Source organism: Aplidium turbinatum, chromosome 7 (assembly GCF_918807975.1).
Source record: "Aplidium turbinatum chromosome 7, kaAplTurb1.1, whole genome shotgun sequence".
In the NCBI taxonomy this organism is placed as follows: Eukaryota; Metazoa; Chordata; class Ascidiacea; order Aplousobranchia; family Polyclinidae; genus Aplidium; species Aplidium turbinatum.
This window is the reverse complement of record NC_137478.1, coordinates 29,327,665-29,355,646: the sequence shown is the minus strand read 5'-3', so window position 1 is coordinate 29,355,646 and position 27,982 is coordinate 29,327,665. Positions and strand designations below refer to the sequence as shown.

The 27,982-nt window shown below is 39.0% G+C and overlaps 1 protein-coding gene and 1 non-coding gene across 2 annotated transcripts; both read right to left on the bottom strand.

Annotated features, from left to right (window-relative positions):
* Positions 1-1,308: 1,308 nt before the first annotated feature.
* Positions 1,309-27,982, bottom strand: LOC145773914 (uncharacterized). The gene is made up of 17 exons (XM_082585039.1): positions 27,719-27,982; positions 24,500-24,621; positions 24,090-24,223; positions 22,583-22,748; positions 22,003-22,176; positions 20,045-20,142; positions 17,970-18,184; positions 16,545-16,666; positions 15,676-15,778; positions 12,533-12,634; positions 11,230-11,298; positions 10,866-11,031; positions 8,081-8,235; positions 6,128-6,282; positions 5,521-5,686; positions 2,876-3,054; positions 1,309-2,471 (listed from the first exon to the last, which is right to left on the bottom strand). Exons 1-17 carry the CDS (start codon positions 27,963-27,965, stop codon positions 2,055-2,057), a joined length of 2,790 nt encoding a protein of 929 aa, XP_082441165.1. The 5' UTR covers positions 27,966-27,982; the 3' UTR covers positions 1,309-2,054.
* On the bottom strand, positions 9,246-9,357 carry LOC145774909 (U5 spliceosomal RNA). The gene has a single exon (XR_014290083.1). It is a non-coding gene; the product is annotated as a U5 spliceosomal RNA (small nuclear RNA).

Genomic DNA, 27,982 nt, shown 5'->3' with positions numbered 1-27,982 from the left:
AAGGTAGTTAGTTACGCCAATGGGAACAGGACACGCTCAACTCAGCTATCTACAGTTTTACGGAATCCAGAAGGGAAATATGAAACTAACGCTTTTCTACTTGTTTCTCTTCCTTCTGCTGCTGAATTTGTTTGGTAGTGTCATGGCCACCTGGAGTTGCGGCCTGATTTGTCACATTTTGCAGATTTTGATTACCGCTACTGCTAGTGTTTGACTGACATTTTCTGAGGTGTTTTTACTTTTTGCTGTCTCTTAATGATATAAAAGCTTTTTGTTGCCTTGGGGAAGCAATAGCAAATGAGAAAAATTAAGTTAAAAAACGCTAAATTAGACTGTTATTGAAAAAGTAACAGACTGATTAAAATCTTCGAAATTAAATTTTCTTTGTTTTTCAAAATCTGATGATGTTAAAACCTATTGTGTCATCTGGGAAAAACAGTAAAGGCAAAAAAATACAAATTTTAGAAAAATTCATTTAAACAGTCGCCCAAAGTTGGTAAAATCTGGAAATTTCTGCAAAATGTGACAAATCAGGCCGTATCTTTAGGTAGCCATGGTAGTGCACGATAAGAAATTATGGTCAAACTATGTGCGTTTTTTGAAATGATCTATTTGGCTCAAAATAATCCCCAAAGCCCGTGTAGCCAAGTAACCTAAACTTACGTCTTGATTATATTAAGCATGTCCTGCTATTTTGTTAAAAAACGTCGGAAGTGGTTGCCATGACGTATTGAATTCTATGGCACGCAGGTATTAACCAAACAGCAAGGTACAATTCTGCTAACCCATCCACTAAAGATAGAAATGGTTGCATGGGTAGTTTATATAGCCTGCTCCCCTCAGCCTAAGTTGGTATATTTAATTTTTACCACCACTATGATTAGGCCTACTGCAGCAAAAAACTACAATGTCATGTCATTACATGGATAATTGGATAAAAGTAGCCTAACTTAAGGTTAGGCCTATCTTTATGGAAAAAGCTCACCTTTTAAAGTTGTTTGCAAAAACACAAAAATCAATTGACATGACATTTTCCAACATCATATTACAAAAAAAATTCTGGAGCAGCAAACCTCTGCTTGCAAATTCATTAACTAATTAGCATATGCTCGTGGTTGAGAGGTGGTTTCGTGGCCTATTGTAAGTTAACGGACTAAACTAACTTGTAGCCTTTACAGACAGTTAATAACTTTAAAAGAATCTGACCCTGGAAGCTGGTGTAGTGTCGCAGGCAGGTAACTAAACGACAAATAACTTATCATTTCTTTCCTAAAACATAGACCTGAAACCACGCGATGCAAAGCATCCTTGTGAAAAGAAACACAAACTTATTCAAGGTGATATTGCGGAGTTGCAGAATAACGAATGAAACACATGAAAAGTAGACTCTAAAGTGAATAATAGCCTACACCTTGAAAGGATGCGAAAAAGCTGTGACCTATGCTCAAAGATTGAATCTTGGAGAGGAAGGCATGGAAGCATGTGACTCACATGGTGAAGGGCAGAAGGCGGTAAGATAGTGGTTTTTGCCCACTTTGTTTATATACCGCGTCGGCCCGTTTGCTACAGCTTGGGCAGGGGTGCCTTTCAATGTATATTTTAACGAGTGCAATATTGAATTTAAAACTGCTCGATGCATTGATAAAGAAATAGCAGCATATCAACAATGCAATTCATGATTGGCGGTCTACATATTGCCACAAACAAGCAATAATGACGACATAATAACCCCGCTCTACACCAACAGTAGTAGAATTGTTTCTTGTGCCGGCAAAGAAGTCATTGATAAAATTCCTTGTTAGATAACAACATTGTCGAATCAGCATGCAGCCTTGTTTCAGTATGCAGATTGCAGACCCTTTTCTTCTTTATGAATCTGTCGCAAGCATTGATGATACGTCGACATGGTGAGTGGTATTTTGACGTCACAAACCTTCAGTGTTACGTCATCGTTTGGTTTGCTGACGATATGAGTGTGACGTAACACATTGTTGAATTGATTCCAAGCATGACGCGACAGAGAATCTTCCTCGATCCCATCACAAGCAGCCGCTTCAAAAGAAGCTCTGCATGTCCAGCCCAGAGTCTGGAGAACTGGGAACTTGTACAACATAGTCACTGATGCTCTTAAGACTCTGGTTCTGGGCAACCTTCGAATGCAATATCTTTGGCAAGCTCGTCGTTCGTGGCAACGCGACGTAATCGGTGACGTCATTCACAAGCGATGATGTTTCGCTTTCGGGTGCGCACACAACAACGTAATCGTTGTTATTAGACAAGTGGTTATTGCTGTCTACCAAACCACCGTCGTCCTCCGTCGCGGAAGACTTCGAATTGAGTTGAACAACTTCGCTTGTGACATCAGCATTTGATTCGTTCTCTGGTGAGACAACGCGGAACATAGTCACCTGCTCAACGTCGGCCACTGAAGGATATTTATTCAAATCAGGGCAGTCTTTCATGGTGGTAGTCTGAAAAAATTAGTTTTAATACATAAGTGGGTAAAGCAGTGATAAATATGACTAGCCAAAGCAAAACCACAACGTTAACCTTTGCAAACTAATAAATTGTCTTTATTTGATTGCAATGTGTGGCCTGTCATGACAACAGTTTCACGCTCTAATGCTTTCAGAGAAACCAGCTCTGTGGACAACTTTTAGGTGTTCGGCTGAGCACTGGGTAGACCCAGCATCGATTCCAACACAAAGGACTTTAAGAATGCTACAGCTTACGTTTGCTAGCGTAAAACAATGGGGAAAACATGAAAACGTGGGCTTCAGGCTTTACAATGATGATATGCAGGCTGAGTCAATGAACAGTGGGACAATGAATTAACCCCGATATCATGATAATTACATTGTCAAATAATACATACCAGGCTTTCTGGTATCTTCCGGTCATCCTTAGGATTCAAGTACTTCATGAAGCTCCTCCATCCCAACAAAAATGCTTTGACAAAGACACAGGCTAGCAAGACACCAAAGACTCCGACAAAAACAAAGAGCACTGTGTGATTGGTTAAATGGAGTGGATGCACTTTAGGGTTGTTCTCATCTGTCGAAAAGAGCAAAGAAAAGTCGAAAAGAGCTTAACTCTATCATCCTTATGTAAGTTATGTTCTTATTTCAACTGAATTTCCAGGTGGATCTGATTCAGCATCAAGTTTAAACGCTTACAACTATTTTATTACAAAATGGTTATACAATTATAACATGGTTATCTTTTCACAAAAAGTAGGAAAATTTTAGCAAGTAGCTGTAAAAGCATGCATAAGGGAAAGTCTTACATGGTGCCATAGTGGAAAAACCACAGAGGGGTAACTGTTTTCAATTGTAATTTTTGGGTTTTTCAAATAAATTTACCCCTGCAACAAATCTTTAATTTAATCAATGTTTCATACCAAAGAATTTATCAGAACGACAAACAAATCGTGATCCTGATTTCCATTTAGCATTGAAATCATAGTTTTGGAATGATACTGCATTACGTGGCTTTGAGGCTGCATCAAAACTGTTTGTATTATAAAACGTTTAAGTAGCCTGTGCTATAAATGCATTGCTTGATAACACACACTGTTATTACCATTATTATACAGTCACATTCGCACAGAACCATTGCATAACTTGCAGACCTAGCATCTGCAATCAATGTGCAAAATCGTAGGATAATCACGAGAATTAACGTAAATATGGTTTGTTTTGATTTTGTGCAAAAAATAATCAGAGTTTGTTTACGAACAACCTCAACAAACAAAGATTTTTGCTCGTTTTTCAAATCAGAGATGCCAGAGACAACTTTGTTATTTCCGGCCTCATCTTGCCTGGCCTCATAACGTGACTGATCGCAACCGTACACAATGCAGTTGCATTTGAAGTTTGCAACAAATGTTGTCCTATCTTAGGAAGCATGTTCAATGAGGTGGCCTACAATGGTTTGATTGGCAAACCGGTTTTAGTACCGACTAGAAAAGGGCTTCCCAAACTGGGGGTCGCGACCCCCCAATGGGTCGCGTAACGAACTTCAGGAGTCGCCGAAAGTATACCAATTTGCACAAGGTATGGTATTGCATATTAACACTTCTGTGCGAGATGCTGTGACAGTTATTAAGTTGTGAGTCGCGCACTCCATTAGGCTGTCCATATTTTTGAAAATTTATGAGGTGAAATGGAATCGGAGTTAAAGACTCTTCTACTGCATCGTGAAGTGAGGTGGCTTTCAAAAGTCAAAGCTTTAAAATGGCTAGCCAATTAACGTTGAAAACCGAAATCGTGATTTTTCCAACAGAATAAAACTCAGTCTTGGTCCACCATTTTCGCAATGACATCTAGCTTTTGGAATTATGCCAAATGTCAGATGTGCTTGAAAAACTGAATGAATTTAATTTGTCCCTCCTAGGAGAAAACATCAATATTTTGAAATGAAATCTAAAATTGATGCGTTCATCAAAAAATTGAACATCTGGAAACCAAAACCTCAAAATGATTTATCTGAAATGTTCTCACTTCGCCTACCGTTCCAGCCTAAGCAACATTGAAACCGCCTTGAGACCTGCATCAATAAACACTGAACCATGCCTGAACTTGCTTTGTGGCAAAAGCAGTCACGCCCTTCACACCGGATAAATGTGTTTACTTTTTTGTTTTGTTTCCAGTAGGCTACCCATAGGCTTCGTTGTGATGGTCAGAAATAAATAAAAAATAAAAACAAACTGAACTGAGTGCCGGTAAATTGTTTTTGGTTTTCGTTTGATCATAGTTAATGGTTTGATCTAAGCTTTTCAATAAATATCACAAATGTATATTTTGCACTGTTTATTATTTTAATCGTAAGGGGTCGCAAAAATTTTTAGAAGAATAAAAGGGGTCGCGAGCAAAAAACTTTGGGAAGCCCTGGACTAGAAGATATATGCCTCTCTACGTGCGCAGAGCGGCAGATTCCAATGATAACTTCCTTTTGCGGCATCCATTAGATAGATTCCTCTACACTTCCACTGTGAGCAAGGACATCAAAAATTCAACTGCTGTGACCGGACTTGTGTCAGTAGTTCAATGCTTCCACACAAAATCTAAAAGAAACCAAAGATCGAAATTGTCTCTTCTTCCTTCGATAGTTTAGATGGCTTGTTCAGATTCACTCATAAGTCACTAAACGAAGGAAATATCCCATTCACCTGTTTTTTCCATTTGCCATTCTCATTATTTGATGTCATCCGATGATGAAAACGTTTTTGTACTTGCTGTCCGTCTCACACTTTCTATCAGGCCTCTTGGTTCTATTTGCGGTTTTTACGATGGTATCCCGTACCAATTCACCACCCCCACTTCTCAAAATGTCCTTAGTCCATTTTGTCTTGGTCCTCCAGATAGTCATGATTGACACCCACTACCAAATTATAAGTCTCACTGACAATAGGTTGGTTCTTGGTTGTTATTCTTCAATGTTCAGCTTCAGTCGAGATTTCGCATCATTACTTCAACCAATCATGAAAATTATCTTAATAAACTGCCCGTCTCGCGTTACCTGTAGCGCACACCGCGTTTGAATATCCAGCAGAGTAGAAAGATGTTTCTGCACACAGTTTCATACGGAGACACACTGTTTCACTGGCTCTTTTCTTAACAGGAATGTGAATGATTGACAAGTCAGCAGAACGTATTGCTGTCTGAGCTGTTACTTGTCCTTTTTCCTGCAAGGAAATAATTGAAAATTTCAACATTGCAGCAGATTTTGTTTAATTTTGAACGTAGAAGTGTTAGAGCATTTCTGATAGCATACAGAGCAAATCAATTGCATAATTGAATCAAATTGAACCTCAGCAATCTAGTGAAATAAACTTACCGAAAGTACTTATCCCCACTGCTACAAAAACAAGTGAGCAAGTATGATAATTTACAATGACACAAAAGGTTCTCTTGACCCTCATTAGGTCGTAAGTTTGAATGTCATTGAGAGAAAGACACTTAAAGAAATGATGAAAGATCCATACTCCGACTTTGTGTGACACTTTGTTTATTGGGTCTAATATCTTTATTACCTGGCCTAAATCACAATAAAACAAAATAGCTTAACACAATAAAACAAAAAATACTTTAAAGAAAACACGAAAATCCGTCATAAATTGTTTCACCTTTATCCAGTACTGGATCTCGTACGTCAATGCGTCATCCTGCAATACGTCACTAAGCAATGCCGTCGACCAATAAGCACGAGGAGGGTCAGGAATTTCAATTGTGACGTTACTCTGATTAACGGTCACCGTAAAGTTTGGGGCATGGAGGTATTCTGTAACAATAATAATCTTTGAAATATTCATGGCTGAGTGGAAATGTGGCCTGAGTTGTCATATTTTGTCGGTGGAGGCTAACAGTCGAACTGAATTTTCTAGTAATTGCGTTTTGTCATCTTTTCCGAGATGGTAATGATATAATTCCCTATATGTCGCCTAGGCAGGCAGTGAAGATACGAAAATTAAAAATTTTGCTCAACCTGTTCGCAAGAGTCCGGCAAAATGTTATGAATCAAGTTGCCAAGCAATATTTCTCGGCATTTCCTCCAAAACTAAATTCAAAAAAATACAAAACTCAATAATACTCTAAAACAAGTAATAAATAGATATTTTTTAAAACCATAGATAGACAAGCAAGGCCGTCGACATTTGTAAGATAAAAAAATATGTCATGTTAATTAATACAGCGCACTGGCGTTGGCTGCATCCGTGATCTGTGAGTGTGGCAAGGTGGAACAAAGCGCAGACTACACTATGTACAACTGCACCATTTACCATGCGCCAAATGGTGTGCGTGAACTGAATGACGAATCTATTCATTGGCTGCTTGACATCTTCCCCAACATCTAGACCAGTGTTTCCCAACCTTTTTCAAGCCGTTACCCAAATAAACGTAGCGATTATGGAATAATACGCTTAATATTTCACTTTGTAATAGAAGAGAGAGAGAGAGAAACCTTTTATTTTGTCTGTTGCGAGAAAAGTATACGGTACAAAATATAGACAATGCAAATAAAATAGCACCATAACTAGAATCTACAACAGACAGGAAGCAGCGAAAGACTATATTAGTCATCGAGTCAGCTGCTTCCGGTGTTTTTAATGTGACAAATGTCAAACATCGGCATTACGTTGAAACCAAGATATGCGTTAACAGGATAAGCTTAAGTTCCGTAAAAAATGAAAACAAATAGTTGTTTACTGCTGCGACAGTCGACATATTTTTTTTTTCTTTTTTTTTTTCTTCGCGCAACGCTCAGAGTTCAAGATGGATACCACTACATCTTGCAGGTTTACAAATTGTCCATATGGAATGGATTTGTTTCCTGTCTCATCATTAGTGCGTCCGCTCCGGGAGCCGTCCACACACCCAAACACTCAGCAGGCACACCATACTTACATGGAAGATACCTACCAGGGAGGCGAGGGACTCACTACGACCGAAGGGACCCACCGCGGTACTTAACTATTAACTTAACTATTATGCTCATAGCTGTGTTGTTTTATTCATTACTTTTCAGTAAGTTTTTAGAAACAAACACTGCTAGAAAAAATATCGGTTTCAGTGTGTTCTGTCCCAATTTCGCGGGAAAACAGCACAACTGGCAACTCTGGTAACTAGCCCAGTGGAATACAGTATGCCACAAAAATACAGAATGCATTGTGACGTCACAAACGAAAAACAAAAACCTTTTGTGTGGCCTGCCACTGGTGGCAACCATTGTTTGTTACTGTACTGTAGCTCGCACTTCAAAGGAAAAAAAATTGGATTGAGGATTGATCACTCGTAATTGAGAACATTTATTTTTTAAAGTGGTTGTGGTGCCGCGTTACCACCTGAAGTATTGCATATTAATCCCGGGGGTAATTTACCCCCAGGTTTGGAACCACTGATCTAAACCGAAACGCCGCCACTGCCCAAGGGTGGTAAAAGGCAGAGCCCCTCGACTCCTAAAGTGATGAAGAAGGTTCACACGAAGAAGAGGACCTAATCATTGTAAAAGAAATCAACTCATGTTGCATTTAAGGTCTCCAAGCACCAAATAACTGGGGAATGCGATTACTATAACTTACCATCAAGGTAAGGCGCGTACTGGCAAGTAGAAAAGCCATGAGACATATTCATAACTTCACTTTGAACTTTAAAATGGTTTCTTTGAAATGGACGCAGTTTTGTCAACCGGCATTGCGTCTGCTCTATGTGGACACAGTTGGGCATGGGTTTCCATCTATAAAAGAACACAATCAGAAAAGAGCAGCAAAAATTCCTCGAATATAACGCCAGAATGCTAGGTCGACTTAAAGGAGCGAGTAATACTCTTCTAGCACCATCTAACTAAACAGTGCTATAGATTTAAAATCGCCACTTGATTGATAAAAACAGCTGCATGTTAATTTTACATATAAAAAAGCATCCAGCAACATTATCTGACAATGCACTTGTTTGTCGATTAACTTTCTAATTCGATCGCTAGTCCCCACGACCCACCTGGGCGAACCTGCCTCAACGTCTAGCCAGTGCACATCCGTGCTCGTTGGTTCAACGTCAACACTTTTCCAGCAAGTAAAGCATACAATATATTCCCACATATCTTCTTTTTTTTACACCAATTAATTGAGCCTTTGCTCCAGATTTTATATAATTTTTGTCTCCCACGAGTATTCAAATCGTCCTTGTAGCTAAGCTTCTCTTTCTCGTGGGAGACCCCAAAGTTTATCCGCTCTGCCTACGGGCAGACTGGGTATAGGAGTCAAACGTACCTGTGTTACGGTCACGTGATGGAGACGTGGGCGCTGCCTGGCTTTATAATACTTCTGTCGCCCGGCCCGTCGTGAGCTGACCTTTTTGCGTTTGCAGAAAGCTAAGCCCGTCTCCCTGGCCCGTTCCGCCATTCTAACTTTTGCGGACAAGTCGCACAAAATTCTCGATCCACACTTTCCTTCCACAGGTACCTAGACTCCCCAGCGACCTAAGCTGGTGTCCCTTCTGGGTGCATCGCCACCCCATAATCACGCCGCTCCCCGCCTCCACAGGGCGTGGCAGGCCGGTTCTTTAAAGTCTCTGACCTGGCTATGTTTATTGTGTTCTTCTCGCCGTGTCAATTATTTTGTATATTTTGTACTCGTGCGTCGTTGATCAAAATAAAACAGTTTATCAAATAATATTTGACATTTTGTCTTAGTTTGGAGCTGGCAACCCTGATCTGCATGTAGCCAAAAATACTTCGTTCATGAAAGAGCCTCGCCATAGCGAGGTGGAAAAATCAGTTAAGACTCATTGTAGTGCTCCTTCTCACGGAAATCTATAGTAAAAGGCGATAGATTTGTTCTGTGTGGAGAAGCCAGAGTAAAGTAGGCGTTCCGTGCATCCAATCTGACTTCCAAGTTTGCACTCTCATTTGTGGTTCGTAACGAATAAAAAACCTAATTCACGTACTTCTGCAAGTACAGTATTGACGCTTATCGGCCTTAGTTTTAAATTTCTTTTCTTGATATGCTGTTATTTCGAATAAACGGAGTATGGGCAACTGTCGTCATATTGATGTGTGGTGACATTTATTTGTTACCAAACTTTAGTCAGTTATGTGGCCAAGAAGTGATTCAAGTAAATAGACTGTTGTCCGTGATGTAGCCATGAAATAGGCACAATGATCACAAGTGTTTACAAAACGCGTTATTTTTAACAAAAACTATACAAGAAATGAAAGGCTCCGGCACATTTTGCTTGTAAGAAAGTGTGGCTGCCCGGCAGTGGCGTAGCTAGGGAATGTGCCGCCCGGGGCAGATTCAGATTTTGCCGCCCCTTGAAGAAAAAGCATGTGAAAATGAAATGCGTTTTTTATCAGATTATAATCAAAATCAAAAATCGTAGTCTGAAAGTGCCGCCCCCAGACGAGCCGCCCGGGGCGATCCACTCCCCCCTTAGCTACGCCACTGCTGCCCGGTGCCCCTCTGCAGGAAACGCCTCTGGATACTCTAATTGCAAAAACTTTAATGCTCACTTCCACCTCATCAAATGAGGTAAGTAGCCTACATCCCATTTATTCAATTTGCCTTACGACCAATCTGGTTTGCAATTGATTGAGTTTCGCTTTTAGCAACATGATCGTTGCTTACTTCACAATGTAGATATTAATGACCTGTTTTAGCCTGATGCGGCGAGTTCGCTGTGGTAATAGCTAATTGCACTAACTTTCGGAACACAGATTGTTCCCTAGTCATGTGCTATGACGAACCTGGTTTGGTTTTAATTTTCTATCCTCGGACTGACAAAGCCTTGACAGGTTATTCCTGGTACTTTTACATGCTTATATATACTTACAGGCTTGTAAAGGCGGCCGAGAGAAAGGAACTGGCCACCCTACACTTGTGACTTCTTAGTGCCTTCTCATTGTTGAAGTCTTGTTGCCGGGGAATTATTCCATCCATTAGGTGCCGCTGAATGAAAAGCAGTCTCCAGAATCCGTTGCTCAAACGCACAACCCGAGAGTCGAACCAGCGCCACTTGATCTGGAAGCTTCTTCGTTCACGAAGTCAAGCTCTAACCAACTGAGCTATCGGGGCTGGGAAACCCTTTTGGGAGCAGTTAGTTCCGGCCAATACAGCTCTAGAGGTTGCTGAGCTGTCAACCAGCTCTCCCAAAGGATCTTAAATGTCCCAAATGCAACCAACTTTAAAAGCCAGGATTGGACTCATTAGTCATTCAAGAACTCATCGTTAGCGTTTGGTGTGAAGACCATCATCCTAGACCAGGGATGGCCATCATTCAATTTGCCATGGCACTAATAGCGATGGCGTAACTTTTAGTTGACATCATAAAACACTTTAGATTTTGAGTTTTTTTGTAATGGCGTCATACCTCCAACCCGTGTCATCGATATCCATGTCACGATATTTCACTGTGTACGTCACTGTTTTGCTATCGTTTACGTCACCCCATGACGTGTTGATTACGACAGGATTCCATTGCAGCAAATCATTTAAATTGTAAGGCAGAACGGACAAGCCCGTCGGTGAAGGAACATCTATAAATAGATTTAAGATGTTTGATGAAAGTGACACAAAAGTATGGTCAATAATGTTATCTGCAACTTCAATATTTTGACAGGCACAAACTCAAATATGAAAATAAATGACAAGATCATGAGACTATCCTTCGGTACAAGAAGTGCAGTTTAACAAAATATGCCAAAAAGTTTTATTTTGGTTGCATCCAAACTTACCCCTGAGGTTGAGGGTTTGGAACGATGGGACAGAATCAGGAGGGCAGGGGAATCGGTTTCCGTGTCCTCCTTTAAACATGTCAATATTTTAAAGGTGTCACAAAGGAGGGCCACATGCTCTCGAAGGGTGTTGAACGGACGGGTGTCCAAAGGTTGGCATATGTTTTGTACTTAGTACGATAAAGCTTTGGCAGAGTGTTTGTCTTAGTGCACCACAAAGTAAAGTTTAAAAAATTATTTCATCATTTTTAGGTATATTTGTATTAAACTAAAACCAAGCAAAAAAAAACATTGGCGTTGCGCAAAAACAGAAAAAAAACATTGGCAGTTCAAGATATTTATTTTTAAACAAGAGCGATTAACATTGTAATAAAGATTAACATGGTAGATTTTCAATACATCATTGTGTCTTCATTAAGAATACCAATGATAAAATCTAGCTATATCAAAGTTATATGTAGTTGCCTTACATGTGGCTATGGAGTTTCTTTTCGTGTTGAGTTTAAAAATGAATATGTTGATGTTACTTGGTTTTGTTGAACCATAGGCATACGAAGCCGAGCAACGTAATCAAGTTTAACATATTCAAGTTTATCTCTCATACCAACACCTTTTGATGTAGTTACCTATGATTCTCGTAGAGCCTATATCGTTAAGTTTGAGCTAGTCAGAAGTACTGTGCAGTTTTGTTTTTTTCCAGTTTGTAGTTATAATAACTATTGTATTTTATTCAGATGTCATTAAATTGTATATATGTTATTCCTGAAAAGGACGTCTTGTGATGACGAAAACATTCGATATTTCGTTTGTTGCACAGTTTTATGTTTCTGTAAATGTAATAAACTTGAATATGTTAAACTTGATAACGTTGCTCGGCTTCGTATGCCTATGGTTCAACAAAACAAACTCTCTACCGAAGCTCTATCATTACTTGGTTTTATATGTGCATAATACAAATATAAGGAAATATAAAGAATACAAGGAAATAAGCTTATAAGAATATACGAATATAAGGAAAAAAAATTAAAATGTGTTTATATCAACAAACTGCTGTAATGAAGTCATATTGCATTAACTTACATCAGAAAATTTATTGTTTCAAATTAGGTTGTCCATAAAAGACGTCCGCAGTCAAGGGGGGGTTGCAACAAATTGCGGCTTTTTCTATGACAGAGTGCGGAGATTTTGAGGATATGGAGAAGCGGAAGGTCATTTTTTGCAATTTTATGAAGCCGGCTTTTATGGACAGCCCCTTACACTGTGAAGTCAATGGACAGTTCCTATCAACAACAATTTTTCTCACCTTCACAACGGGTGGCTTGGATGGAAAGAAAAATCAACAATGTCCGGTAAAAAGACACCATCCCTCCGACAGCTTTCACCTTGACGCTCATATAAGACTTCACTTAGAGTACAACTACCACAAGTCTAAGCTTAATGCACTGGTGCTGTCTTTCTGTCGTATGGTGTCAAAATTCCTGTTTTAACACTCAGTTTGAAGTTTGTTTATTACTATGCACATAACTCAGTCTAAGGAAAGCACAAATGGTTCAAGATGTGGCTCGCTGCCGATCAGCTTAATCTAATCTACCGTTTAGCTACATAAGGCATTGGTAGCGCAATTCCGCTGCGGTATCCAGCCAGACGAATACAATCTTAGTAAGTTCAAACATCTACTTCACTGGTGAATCGGGAGATCGTTTTGATCTCCGACCACCTTTCTAAAAAATAAACTAAAAATTTGTTTGAATTTAAAGCTATAAAGTGCAGTTGAAAATCTGATTGATTCGATGAAAAGTTACCTATCCATATTTTTGGAAAAGCTGTTATAATACCATCACAAAAACACTAAAATTTTGCATGAAATGCCTGAAAAAAACAAAACAAAATGCATCTAACCGATAAAATCTCCTTAATCTTGTACCGCTGAATGCGAAATGAAACGAATTTGTTCTGCATTGCAGCAACAGTCTTGATCTGAACACGCGTCCGAAGAAACAGGATGTGAAAACATGACAGTATTTTGAAAGTAATTCTACATGTTTGGCGTCGTACACGAAGTTGCTTGAGTTGAATTTGACAAATTGCTTTCAGTTGTCCGTATGCGAAGAGAAACAAGAGCAAAATGACATGCACAACATTTTGCTGCTTCTGCAAGATGAGTTGCAATTCATGGAACAATCTGCTTTTGCTTTGTGTCTTCACGCGTACGTTGTATAAACGCAATAGATAAAAACAAGGATAAAAATCCGAAGGAAGTGTTTGTTTCAGTGATGACGTATTGTAGCCTACATAGCAAATCGGTGGCCAATCGATGGCCTGGTACAAATAGAGGTTGTTTATAACGAAAGAAACTCACTGTGTTTTTGACATAGGATAACACTACGCTTGTTGAAAACGTGCAATTTATCTGCGATGCAATAATGCCACGACGATGATTGCAAACAAACGAGTTCTAGGAGCCGGGAGCGTAGACTATAGTTTAAAAATTTGAATTCCACTAAAGTAAGGTAACGTAACACATCGTAACACATCCTGTATGGCAAAAAGCTCTGCAAGTTTTCGACAGTTTCCAGATTTCTGGTCTGTGAGCGGCCGCAATACTCCGGACCCTTGCAATTCCGGTAGAGGGCTAGCCACCAACACAGGAAACAGATGGCAAATGTATTCGGCAGCCAAGCAGAGCAACAATTTTTAGCGGTAGGCACGTGTTTCGGTTATCAGATTAATCTCAGCGGCATAACGCCACTAGCACAGTATTTCCTCAACTTTCGTCCATATTCATGCCACCATCATTGTGAACCCTTATAGGCAGTAGCGTAGCCAGGAATTTTGAAAGGGGGGGTTTTGACGACCCAGCGGCGGGGGGTCTGGGGGGCCTCCCCTAGAAAATTTTGAAAAATTACTTTGAATTTGGTGCATTCTGAAAACGTTTTCAACAAAAATGTGGGTATGAATATTCCTGTAAAATGGTGCTGTCCGGTGGCATAGCAAAAGGATAAGATCATGTTTTCTTCGGCATTTTTCGGAAATAAAGCTAAGTCTCTATGTTTTCTTGTTGCTAATTCCTGGCTGAGATGTTTGAATGTTTGGTATTGGCAAAACTCGCTCTTTTAATGCAGTTTTGTATAAAATTAGGCAATATTTTTTTTAGACTGAAAGCATCATTCTCAATATCGTGACGTCACACGCGTGCCAAAGGGGGGGTCGTAACCTCCAAACCCCCCCCCCCCCCCTGGCTACGCCACCGCTTATAGGCGCAACATCGCCATCTATTGCTGTCAGATCTGGCTGCACTTGGCTACCAGCACAATTTGGTCATGTGATTGGATCAAAAAGCAAATCAATAGCTTTTTGCATTGATTCAACGTCTACAGACGAAAATGTAATCAATGTTAAATCTATCAATGCAATAAAATGTCTAATTTGCTCTCTGGGTTCTGTATCTGAATTAGATCAGTTTTTACCTAGTTGCCCTGGACAGTGTTTTTTCAGTTTGATTCAACATCGCTTCTATTGTATAAGAATGTAAGATTTTCATTAACGGAATATTCTGCGGCAGTTCAAAACCTTTCTACTTAGCAAGGTTGCAGTTTCCTGTGCAAAAACACATCAAGACAGAATAAGCCAACCGATCAGACTTATATCAGAAAGATCATTTTCTTGGAAAATCTTGCAGTTTCTTAAAAACTGCGAAGTGCAACCGCCATAGCCTAGTCAACAAACGTTGCTGTTTTCTGCATCATGTCAATGCCTGACAACGTTGAAACGACATGAAAAGCGTTGTGGTAGACAAGTCTTCTCACTGTTTCAGCATGGTTGATGGAAGAGTGAAAATAAATCTCTCCCTCCCGGAAATCAAACTACCCAATACAGCAAATCAACCGTTTTTTACATTGGTTCAACGTCTGCAGACAATGTAAAAACTGTTGATTTGCTGCCTGGGACAACATAGCTTACATACACAGACGACAAAATCCGTCGGACGTTGAATCAACGTAAAAATGACAGATTTTGTCGTCTGGGTAGTGTGAATAACAAATTCAGAAAAGCATTAGACAAGCTTCGCGAATGAGACACAATCTTGGAAATATATAACCATCGCCCACACGACAGAGGCTTCAACCACATTCAACGCAGTAACAAAACATGCAAATTCTTTTTTCATGGAAAACCCACATTAGTGTTTGTGTTGCAAAACTAAAAAATGGAAAAACTCAGTCAACTAAAAAAAGTAACTTTTTATCCAAAATTTATATTTTGTCAAAAATAAATATTCGACATAGTTTGCCAGACAAAACCAAGCAACCACACGGCATTTAACATAATAATACATTAAAGTGAACATAAACTATAAACTACAAACGTTTTCGGCCATACACATGTTAGCCCTTTTCAAGTAACAAAAAATAACTTTTTTTAATAAAAATTATTAAACGTCACTACCTTTTTTATCCATGACGTCTGCCACAGCAAAGATGCTGATTTTTTTGTCGTTCGAGCCAAATCCGAAAGCCGTCATCAAGGGTTGTCCCAACACTTGTAAGCCCTGTGAACCACGCTATTATGAATGGTCCAGTTTTCACGGCAACACTCTACTACACGTCATCATTGATGATGTCATTGCCATAAAACTTTTTTAAAGTCAGTTTCAGTAAGACATAAACTAAATTTTGATTTATTCGACAAAATTGTTCAAAGTAGAAAAGAGTGAAATTCTTAAATAAGAGATGATGGAACAAGAAAGGGGAATAACATTGATAAAAGGAGGAAGGTTAAAGAAGGTAGATAAGTGAAAAAATGAAAAAGACAAAAGTATTCAATTAATAGCATACTGCATATGAGCAATTACTAGTAATACGTCAGTGAAGCAATAAATCAACCTGTTTGTCGTTGCTTTCACTTTCATCAAATGAACGTTGCAACTAGTGCTAGAAACGATAGATTAGGTTTGTCGCTTCTACCATTTTCCTAGATCTCTGCTATGTTTGGCGTATATTGTTTTTCGTTGTGGTGGTCAGAAATAAAACCAAACCGAACCGAGGCTACCCATAAGAGCCTGCTACACAAACTTTCGTTTGCAAAGAATACTTTCATCACTTTCTATGAGGCCATAAACGCGTGTGCTAGAGCAAATACGAATAAAGCTTACTGAAAAGCGATGCAGTAAATATCCACCTTGCTTTCCAATAACCTTAGAAAGCTTCTTATTGACAATGGAGTCGGCTGAGCAAGATAGAGTTTCTGAAGGAGTATACTATAAAGGTAACAATAAGCAAAAGAGTTATCAAGGTCAATTTTATTGACACTTTCACCTTGATACTATTTATTCCTTTCTTCATCTTCGTGGCAGTGTCCATAAGTTTTTTGGCCATATCCATGTAACCGTCCTGTCCCATTGCTCGAAGAGCTACCCATGCACCCGCTAGATGGCCACCTAAAGAAAAAGTTTGCTTCAAAATTTTTTGATTGAAAATCCATTAAAAAGCGCACGTACAGCAATGTTCGGACGGCAAAAAAGAAAGACTAGACTCCTGTCCTGCCGCTGTCCGGTGCAGGTCCGTAAGGAATTTGTTAGTGGGCGGTGTAAAGTTGCAATTTTTTTTTATCAACCGGGCTAGTGCTAAAACACAAATTTTATTTTTAGCAACTAGTAATAGTTTGCTGATAAAAATACTCAAAAAAAAAACAAACAAGACTTTTATAAGTTTTCCTTCAAAACCAGCAAAACAATAGCAAACAATAAGACAAAATTTCAAAGTAGGGTGGACACAATAAACACACTGCGCGGTTAAATCCCATAATCCCTGGGTGGGAGCAGCTAATTGCTACAAAACAAGCCCAGGGCTTTCAGCGATATGGCGACTAAATGAGTTTGTAATGTAATATGACGAACAAATCATGATTTATATTTAGCATTGTAATCATAGTTTTGGAATTTGGTTTGGTTTTGAATTTTTATCCTTGGGCTGACAAAGCCTTGATAGGTTAATCCTGGTAGTTTCGCATACTTGTAGAGGCTCTTGACGCAGAGCCAGTGAGCGAGATTAATAGAGTGAAGTTTCCGATTATTGAAATGTTATTGCCAGGGAATTATTCAATCCAATAGGTGCCGCTGAATGGAGAGCATTTCTTAGAATGCATTGCTCAAGCGCACACCACGAGAGGCGAACCGGCACCGCTTGATGTTGAAGCTTCTGCATTCACGAAGTCACGCGCTAACCAACTGAGCAATTGGAAATATCATAGGATTGGGGTAGGGGCGAAGTGTTGCCGACCCCCTGTCCTACACAAAGAAACATTCACCAACCATCACGCGTCGTAGGTTGCAGCCGGACGAACACATATCAAATTGATTGACATGCGTGGTCTGACAGTTTGGTGGCAAAAAGTTTTACACTTTTGTGTGATTTCTTTTGAAAAACACCACAAAAAAAGAAAATTTTGTTCATAAAAACTGCCACAAAGTGAAACATCATTCTTACACAAAGAAAAACCTTAAAAAGATAGAAAGTCTGCAAACGAAAGAATATAGAAACTGTGGGTTTGAAAGAAGATAAGTATGATCGACCACTATAGAATAAACTAAAAAATCCGGCATCCCCAGATTAAAGCCACAAAAAAGATGATTCATGCTAATAAAAATTTAGACATTACCATAAATCATCATATCTAATAATAAAAATATACGTATGAAGCGTTTGAGTTTCTTTGTTACATCATAAATTATCAAAAATGACCTGGTCTTGTCCCAGCCATAGTTGGAGAGGCAAACAGACCGCCTGACCAGCCAGAGTAAGCAAAGAACTGAAACTTTCTGATGCTGCTGTCTCGGTAGCAAACCACGCTAGCTCCTTTAGTAGCGAATCCATACTTGTGCAAATCAGCTGTGATTGACGTCACACCCGGAAGTCGAAAGTCCCACGGTGGAATTTCGAAACCAAGTTTTTCAACCCTGAAAATCAAATATTAAGAACCGTTTTTATAACTGGTGCAGCAAAAACATATGCACGAATATTTGAGAAATTTCCTTAAACCTAGAGTCCTGGACAAGTTTAATTATAATGTGATGACGATGGTTACTTGTGAAATGACACAACGCGTAAACAAAAATGAAACAACGCTTTCTATTTCAAAGAAAATGAAGGGGTGTACCAGCAAACATATTCAAGATTGGCCTAGAGATGGTAAAAGCAAGGGATTGCTCTCTAAAAAAAGTGGACAACAAGAGAGTCATATTCATAGCATTATGACAAAATTTAGTGCAACTACAGCTTGAGGTCTACTGCCATATGTCACATACTCAAGTGCAGTTTATATGACCTGTCCACGTGTGTACAAAGTGTGTATCGCAAAAATAAATATAAGAGATTTGTGATGTCATGTTTTATTTAACAGTATTCAAGTCATTATAACGCAGGGGTAGACTTCAAACAACGGCAGTATAATGGTAGATAACTTCACACTGCCGTAGTAAGGTTCTGCAGATGTTCTAGCACCAAAATTTCAAGCAAAACATAGCAATTTATTTAATGAGAATGAATTTACGTAACAGCAAAAAAAAATTTGCACAGTTTTGCTAATTTTTGAAGTTCTTAATGACCCCCCAGCTGTCCATTTCGCAAGAAAAATCAGTAAGTGAGCCGTTCCGGTAAGGATTGGCCCATGATACAAGAGATGGAGCCACAGATAATACAAACTGATATGCAGAAATCAACAAGTGAAGAAAAAATACCAGTAAGTAGTACACGTAGCATTGTAGCTCTATAGTCTACAGAAAGAGAAAATTACATGCCTTTATAGAAATTCTTTTTTTTATTTCTTTAAAGATAATGTGAGACATTAGTAACTGCGGACAGTGGCCAATGTTTTGTGCCGCAGTTAACAATGTCCTTTTAAACATAATCTTTAAAAAAGAAGAAGTCAGAAGTCATGTAATTTTCACTTTGTGTGCAGCTACATCCTATATGTAGGCTACTTAAGAGGTTACTGATATTTCCTTATTCAAAAGTTTTCTGTGTCTAAGTTCACAGTATGTGTCTACATTACTAAGTTTTATATATATGTCTATAGTAGCTTACAACAACTCGTAAAACACTTCAAAATTGTTAAATTGGGCATTTTTTTAAGTGTTAAAAATACATAAAATACGTGTAGTAGGCCTAATGTGCAAGCAAATAATAAAAGTATCAAACCATTTCTTTCCAAACATATACCACAACCGCGAGATAAAGGCAAGCAATGTATTGTATTGTATGGTGTCCGGTAATTTCATCGCAGTAATTTCATCGTGGTAATATCATCGTGGTAATTTCATCGCATGGTAATTACCTCGCAGTATATCACATCGTCAGGTAATTACATCGCAGTATGAGAGCTGCGTAGGCTACCAGCAGGGTTAGGGTTAGGTAGTCAACGATTTTGAAAATCGCGAAATTCTGGATTTCTTAAGAGGAATTGCACATAACTTGTCGTTTTGATTAAAAAGCAACTGTCTCAGATATTTTTAATACGATAACTTCATTTTAATTTGCTTATTACAACAACTTTGAATTTTAATGGGTTTCATTTACTTTATCATCCGCCTTTTCACTTTAAAAAAAATGGGTGGACGTTGACGAAGACCATTAAATTACTGACGATGTGGTGTCTTGCGATGTAATTACAATGCGATGACAATGTATGCGATGTAATTACCATGTGATGAAATTTACTGCGATGAAATTACCACGATGAAATTACCGCGATGAGATTAAAGTGAATCGTATTGTATTGCATGCAGAGGTTTAAATAAATGCGTCACAAATGTTATTACCATGGCAACATGAAGCCTCCAAAGCAAGCGTCGACGTGGAAAGGTAAGTTATGACGTAGTGCGACACCTGATATGGCCTGAATGGGATCGAGTATAGCCTGAGGATGAAAACAGGGTTCTGAAGTTTCTTGGGAAAATGAAAAGAAGAAAAACTGATGGCGTCGTTTATGCCACAATCGATCAAGTATGAAACAATATTTAGAAAGCCAAATTACAAGTGTTGCACTAAAGCTACTACACAGTGGTTCTTAACCTTTTAACAGTGGGGGACCGGCAAAATTTTAAAAAAAATGTTCGCGGACCGGCAACCAAAGATCGTAGTGAATAGAATGAATATTTGTAACGTTTTGTTAACCAAAGTTGTCGTTGCGCGCCATAATGCAAGGTTTTAGCATATGATTTGTATTCAGGACGAAAATTAGAATAAAACGGCAATCAAATCAACTCAAACAGAAAAATGTCAATCCCTTTCCATACAAAATCAATGTCAGTGGGAAATTTGCTACTGTTACGCTGCCATTAGCCTACAGTATGTGAGGAAAACGAGATATCAAAGAAGTTTCTAAAACACGTAGCTCTGTTTCGCATCCAGGCGATTTCTTTGCTTTGTAAAAGCCAGACATGAAAAAGAACTGTCGTTTCTAAATACTGTAGCAGGTTGAAACAATTACCATCAAATCCATTGTTTTGAAAGTTAGGGACGAATTGGTTTGCAAGAGATAACCAGAAGTGTGACGATGATGTTTTTCGAATCTGGACTGCAAAGTAGAAGCGTAACATATTGTAATTCAATCAGACTTTCTTTTTCATGAAGATTAAGGTCGCATGTGTTGACATCATCGATGCATGGATTCATCATCATCATAATCCATCGTCGGTTTGTTCCCCACTAGTGGGGGTGGCCGATTGTTTCCGCGCAGCAATTGTTTTAATCCCTTTTCTCCATTTCACTCATGGATTGTTTATCCAAAAGTTTCTATGTCGAGGATCTTCATGTTACGCGAAATGAATCGTTAAAATTGTTAGCCAACTCTTTCAATTGCTAACTCACAACGCTCAGCACCTCTTTTTACTTTTTTCACAACTCCATTTCACCAGCATTTTCCACAGCAAATCGGCTTGTCTTCATTCCATTCTTTGAAAAACAAGATCTTTGCTTTCTCAAACTCCGGTTCTGGCAAATTTCCATTGCAGGCCTAACTTTATCCCGGAACTTCAAACTTATCTAATTTCAAATTTTCGTCTCCAACAACTTTGAAATATTTCAAAATCAAGGACAAAATTCCCCATTTTTGTCCTTGATTATGTATTTCTGTGTTTCAAAAGTTTCTGCAAACTATTATGCAATTTGTCACAAAAACATTATCAACGGCACAGAATTAGGTCATCAAAAAGTTCACCTTTATTATCAAACAATTTTACGTGGAGATATGTCAGTTTTACAGCTGTGCAGTGTGCATGTTTCACAGTGCGATCACAATTTTACAATATGCTAATGACTCCACATTAAAATAAGCTTTGCAGAAAGTAAGATCTTTTGCGGACCGGCAAAAAAATTACACGGACCGGCACCGGTCCGAGGACCGGCGGTTAAGAACCACTGTACTACAACACCTTCTATTAATTACCCGAGCAAGCCAGTATTGCGTAATTTATCTGTTGATTATTCTTCTCAGTCAGGTTATTAAAAACTTCAGAATATGTACGGGCAGGGTCGGCGCTGCAGAATACTATAGAATAGACTTGCGCCTGCCCTGTGTAACGAACGAGTTTTTATTTAAAATTAGTTAAAGCTGGCTTTAGATTGGGTAATCTGGGATATTATTGAACGTGGGGTAAGTTGAGAGAACCTTTCACTGCCGTGGCTGGGAGTATAAACTCCGTTTACTACGCCCCAATCACAAGTATGCAGAATATCTTTATTTTTTATCATCAAGTGTAGGCTAATTGACACGTACTTGTGGATATGATGGTGCAGACGCTAGCAACAGTATTGTGTTGGAGTCAATCGCATCTTTGTACGCTTCTATGTCACAAACGAACGTTGTTTGATTGACAGGTATGTGCTTGATGGTCAAGTTGAAGTAATGAGCTGCCTTCTCGAATGCTGGATGGATCGTAGAAGGAGCAATCTGTGGGTGGGATCTTGTTTTACTGACAGCTCCACAATAATCGAGCAATTATGTTAAAATATTAATCTTTTAAAGAGAAAATAAAGCAAATTTTTATTTTGTTTACTGTGAGAATAGTACGGTACAAGAACAAAATCAAGGCAAAAGAAAACTGGCGCCATCAAAAACTCAATTTCACAACAGACAGAAAGTAGCGAAAGTGCATTAGAACATTGTGATAACATTGAAGAAATTGGAGATTACAAATATACTTATGTAAAGAAACGCAGTGACAGAGAGTAGAATAACGTAAAAAGATGATTTACGAGGTAACTTTTTTTTTAAATGGTTTAACTCTAAGGTGTAAAATCATGGATCAAAATCAAATTACTGTTAAACTTCAAATGCACACCCCTTGCCTACCCACCACATTTGGGTTCGTTATGTTTGGCTTCATGCTTCTGGCCCGGTCTCTGTAAGTCTTCATCGCCATTAGAATGCTTTCTGTACCACCAGAGGTCACGCTTCCAACCACGTGACCGTTGCCATGCAACATGCTTGCAGTCATAGCAACAATTTCGTTTTCAAATTTTCTGCAATCAATCGACAATTTAATCGATAGCCAATGCACGCAAAAAACTTGTTAGCCTCGGTGAAGGGTGATTTAGTTAGTTTCTGTTTTCATTTTATTTCTTCTTTATCACACTCCTTGTTCTTCACAAAATCCACTCCTTTTTTTACTCTTCGTCTTGTTCCTTTTTGCAGCCGGTATCAATTACATTTATTAATATCTCATTATGACGTCAGCGTAAACGAAATTCTTTGACGCTGAAATTTAATTTTTGCATAACATGCTTTCTTTCTCAAAGAAGTGTAAGGTATTGAAATTAAATGCAGCAGGGCTACTCAACTAATGTTAGCAAAGGTCCATTTTGACAAGTTGAATATTTTTGCGGCCCGGTGAATATTTCATATGCAACCACGGAAATTAAACAACCAGTAGCCTACGAGCACCGAAACGCTTTTCAGGTAGTTTGTAACACGACTTGGATTTTTGTCAGACACAAACAAAAAAATAAAAAAGAAAAACATGTATTTGTGTTTTTTGTAGTGTAGCTGTGTGGATCGCACATCAGAGAAGACGGCAAAGCGTTGGGGGTGTGGAGGAGAAGCACCCAGCTCCTTAAATAATCACAAAAAATTGCTTTTCCCTAATGGAAATCTGTTTAAAGAGACCCTAAAATGTGGTAATGAAGTTATTCTTCAAGAAGCCCGAGGTCCACCTTCAACACCCAGAAGGTCCGGACTCGGACCGCGGTCCGTCAGTTGAGTAGCCCTGAAATACAGCATAAATGGTATCCGGTCGGGAAACCTACCGCCCGCAATGCGCCCTTTTAGCCAAGAATATCAAGGTCTTTAGATATGGGATACCAAAACCAATCCGCTTTTGATTTATTCAAGCACTAAAAGATATATTTTAACTGATTTCCTACTGTGTTTTGCGAATGCACCTTTTCATAAGCTATATCATGTGAACAGAGTTTCAAAACAATACAACGTTATGCAGATGCAGCTTAGCAAACTATAGCCCTAAGAAGGGCCGTAGGTATTTCTCTCTACAGTGTTAATGTTCACAATCATAAGAGAAATCAATGGTTATAGTCGAAAGAGTGCCACTCCCAATCGACGACACTCCATTGAGTGTCTTGTCAAAAACACATGCTCTTGAGCGGAGTCGAACCGGCGCCCTATCGAACGTCGAACCACGGCTCACACCACTCGGCTAAGCAGCCGGCTAAAAAAGTGTTCAGTTCAAGAAAAACTTGCGACGAACTAGTCGGACTATAATTAATTCATTAATTCACGGTTCTATAGGGAGTACGACAGATATACAAGGTTTTTATGACACGTGTTCCAATAAAATAGCCACTGACCTCAAATACGGAAAAATCAACGGGTTGAGAGCGTTGTCATGCATGAACGCTTCTAGATAGGTTTGCACAATACCGACGTGATCTTCATTTACACCGGACAGAGATAAATCGGTGAACATCTTGAAAGCTTCTTTCTGAATAAAAGAAAAGTAAAAATAATATTGCGAACGACAAAAAGTGATGTGATCAGGGCCGTTGAGAGGATAATTTGGGCCCGCACCAATGTAGTCTTCGGGCCCTAAACATGCACTATATCCAAAGAATACGTGGTGGTTTCTTCAAGTTCCTGGGTCCCCTAAAAAGGCTACGGGGCCCGAATATCATTCTGGGCCTGGGTCAAAAAGTACCCTCAGGAATCCAGAGTCTGGATCCTCGTGTCAACGGAACTGCTTATGGCAACTTTAACTCACTTGAAGTTCCAACCTTGGTCCTTCTGCAGTATATACGTAAGCAAATAACCTTCCATCTTCCACGAGGTTGTTGCCGGATTTCAAGTTGTCAATTTCCTTCTTCAAGTCGTCGGTTGGAATGCCTTGTTAAAAAGTGAAAAAATTGCAATCACCAAACAATCTTGCACGCTTCGTAGGGTATTCAGACAACGAATCAACCGTTTTTTGCATTGATTCAACGTCTGCAGAAGGTAAAAAGGGTTGATTTGCTGTTTAGTTAATGAAGAAGGAATTGAAGGCTAAGCCTTTTTTACTTGAGGACAGAACTATCGTCGATTTTTTCCAAATCCTTTGTACAGAATCGTAGTGTGCAGACGACTTCAATATTTTGCAGCATATGCAAGTCTACAAGAATATTTTTGTATAACGTTAGCCTATCACACTCGTCAAGTGCAAGTTGATAATGACACTGAATGATAACCACTTGCAAGTTAGGTTGTCAGCTGTGCTCACATCCCTTATTCAACTTACTTCAGACAATTTCAAACCAAAACGACATCAAACATGACGTCAATCTTGTGTCATTATTATAAACTTTCAATTTGATTAAAGCTTCACAAATTAACAGACATGAAATGGAATTATTAGTAGAAAATTATTACAGCTAGCGCAGACCTTGCAGAATTTGATTATGGCCACGGCTAAGAAAAGTTGCCGACCTCTGGTTGCATGGTTTGATGTTGATCTTGTTATTGTTCAACTGGTAACTGGGCGTTAGAAGTGCAGTGCAAATTTACTACCAAGTTGCCATGCAAACGTTCGATTTACAAATCAAAAAATTTGTGCAGTGTGCGCTGCAGGCCCGCAACCAGGGGGGGGCATTGGGGGCATTTGCCCCCCCCGAAATTTTTTGAAAAAACTTTAAGCGTTCTATGCAGTATGAAATGTACTATGAATAGACGTACGTCGTACACATAAAGCCATACTATCGAAACCGAAAGTAGGCTACGCTGGTTGGAAGCCATGCTAACGATTTTGTTCGATAAACTAGGCTGGCATCCTCATTATCTGTTACTCAAATTCCAAGCGCGGAATTGGTGTTAAACGAACTTACCAAACCAAGTAGAAAGTTAGACATTATGCTCTAAATTAAAATGTCATTTTGCATTTGCAAAATCAACTTCTTTGGGCCTACAAACATAAAAGCTTGTTGAGCCCACAAAATGTTTCAGGATTGTAATTTGTAATTATCGTGTTGAGTTTATTCATATGTATCTGTTTGTTTATGTTGATGTAAATATATGTTATTGATTAATTTATGACTCCAGTCGTGCCAATGCAGTTCGTAGCCTACAGATGTTGTGTTTTATTTGTAATCGACTGAACACATTACTGTAATATCGTAATTTTCTTCCTCGGGTAGTCATAGCTAAATGAGAAAAGGTTACAAAGGCTAGTTTCCTTTAATGCTGTACTAAACAAAAACGTGATTGACATAAGTTATGACCATTGAACCGTAACATGGTAGTGTCACACATAGGCGTAACCGGGGGGGGGGGGGGGGGGGCGAAAAGGGCCATGGCTGTTGAACCCTTTATTGAAAATATAATATAATTTGTAGAAATTTATATCGTTTTTCAAGACATCTGGCTATTAACACCCCCCAGGACTTGTTTTAGGCACACAGAAAGACACTAATAAATTTTGCAAATCGTAAATCGCGCAAAATTTACGCGATTTACGCTTCTTTTAACTGATCTGTTGAAGCAATTTCAGAATCGCTTAGCTACACAAAAACCCAACAGAGTAGCCTGAGTTTTTCGTGTTCTCTAATTTTAGCCGCAGTTTTTGCCCGTTCGTGTGTAATAGCTACCTTTAATAAATTAATAGCTGTTTATCTGCTAATAAATTTGATACAAATATTACCCTGAAAGTGTTTCCAGAAAGCGCTATAATCCATTATTTGAGTGTAATTTTGCAAAATTTGTCCGGGGGAGTATGCCCCCGGACCCCCTAGAATACGCGTGCCTTCGGCACGCTCTAACCTCCCACCAGCTTTATTGCTTCCCTTGCCCCACCAGGATACATCACTGCACATCAGGTGGCAATGTTTTAAATCAAACACTTTGTTGTTCTCTTCAATTCATCAAATATTTGGCCCCCCCAATTTTTGTTTGTGGCAACGCCACTGGTGTCACACACTCTTGTCCCTTATCAATCGGCGTGGACATTAACATAAAAATGTCACAATGCATCATTTTAATGTTTGTTCTTTGATAAAAATTAAATGCCCCCCCCGAAAATATTTGCTGGTTGCGGGCCTGGTGCGCTGTCACTTAAAAAGGAATCGTAGCACTGATCAAAGCTGCAATTATTTTTATACGAAGCACAGTTGATCTGTAACTGTTGATGTCAATAAAAAGTGCAAGCGCTAATATAACCGTTAGTCAGCAAAATTAAATCGGTTACTTTTTAACTTTTTGCTCCATGAACGCAGCCGATTGGTTAACGATTACCAGCGAGGACGGCTCGATACAAAACTGTTCCAAATTTTCGAAATAGTTGTTGTTCTTTTTTAAAATTTCTTTCTCTTTGTGTCGATCGGCTATTTTTTTATTTTTTTTTCCTTAAATGAAACTTCATTTTGAATTTATGTCTATGACACCAGTTCCAGATAGGTTTATGCATAGATTTCTTAGCTTATGGGCTATGCAGCAGTTGCGATTTAGAATTCTACAATGGTAAGGCTGGTCTAGACTTCTCTCGAAGGCTACATTTTGCGTAGCCTACGGTTTTATTTATTGTCCCTCTGCAAAAGCGAAAGTCTTTTAGCGACAGGACTCATTTTTAATTTTATATCCGGTTTACGATATCATCATATTATTACCCAGCTTATCCTTACTTTACTGCGTTGTGCAGGAAAGAACACAATCGGTACCGTTTTTAAAGTATTCGGTTTGATCCGACCTGGAATCGATCTCAGATCTAAGAGCACCAGAGCCGAAACCACTCGGCAACTGAGCTGGTGAGGCTACATTTTGCAGGCTCTCTGCCAACTTTAGTTCATGAGGATGGCTGCTAGCTACTTGCAGAATATAACGGTAAATTCCCTAAAAATCTCTCACTTGCTCGGATTAATCTACCATCTTAAACATCGCTTACCTCGCCTTTGCTTCAGCCTTCAGCTGTCAACCAAAATCAATTAAAACATTTGTAGGCTAATGCAACAAAAGCACTTACCCTTTTCAGGTATTGCTATTAGATTTCTTGCCACAGGGTCTTTGCTGAAAGATTGAGCAACGAAGGAATTAACTTCTTTCTTGATAAACGTCTTTATCAGGTAATCTACGCCTGGCAACAAGGTTACAAAGCTGCCTACAGACCGAAACAGTCCTTTTGCCCCATTATGCAGAAAAACATCAACCAAATGAATAGCGACCAGTGTAGTTATCAGGTAAGACAACGCTGAAGCTATTTCGAACAACATGTTGGCAGAGAGATCAA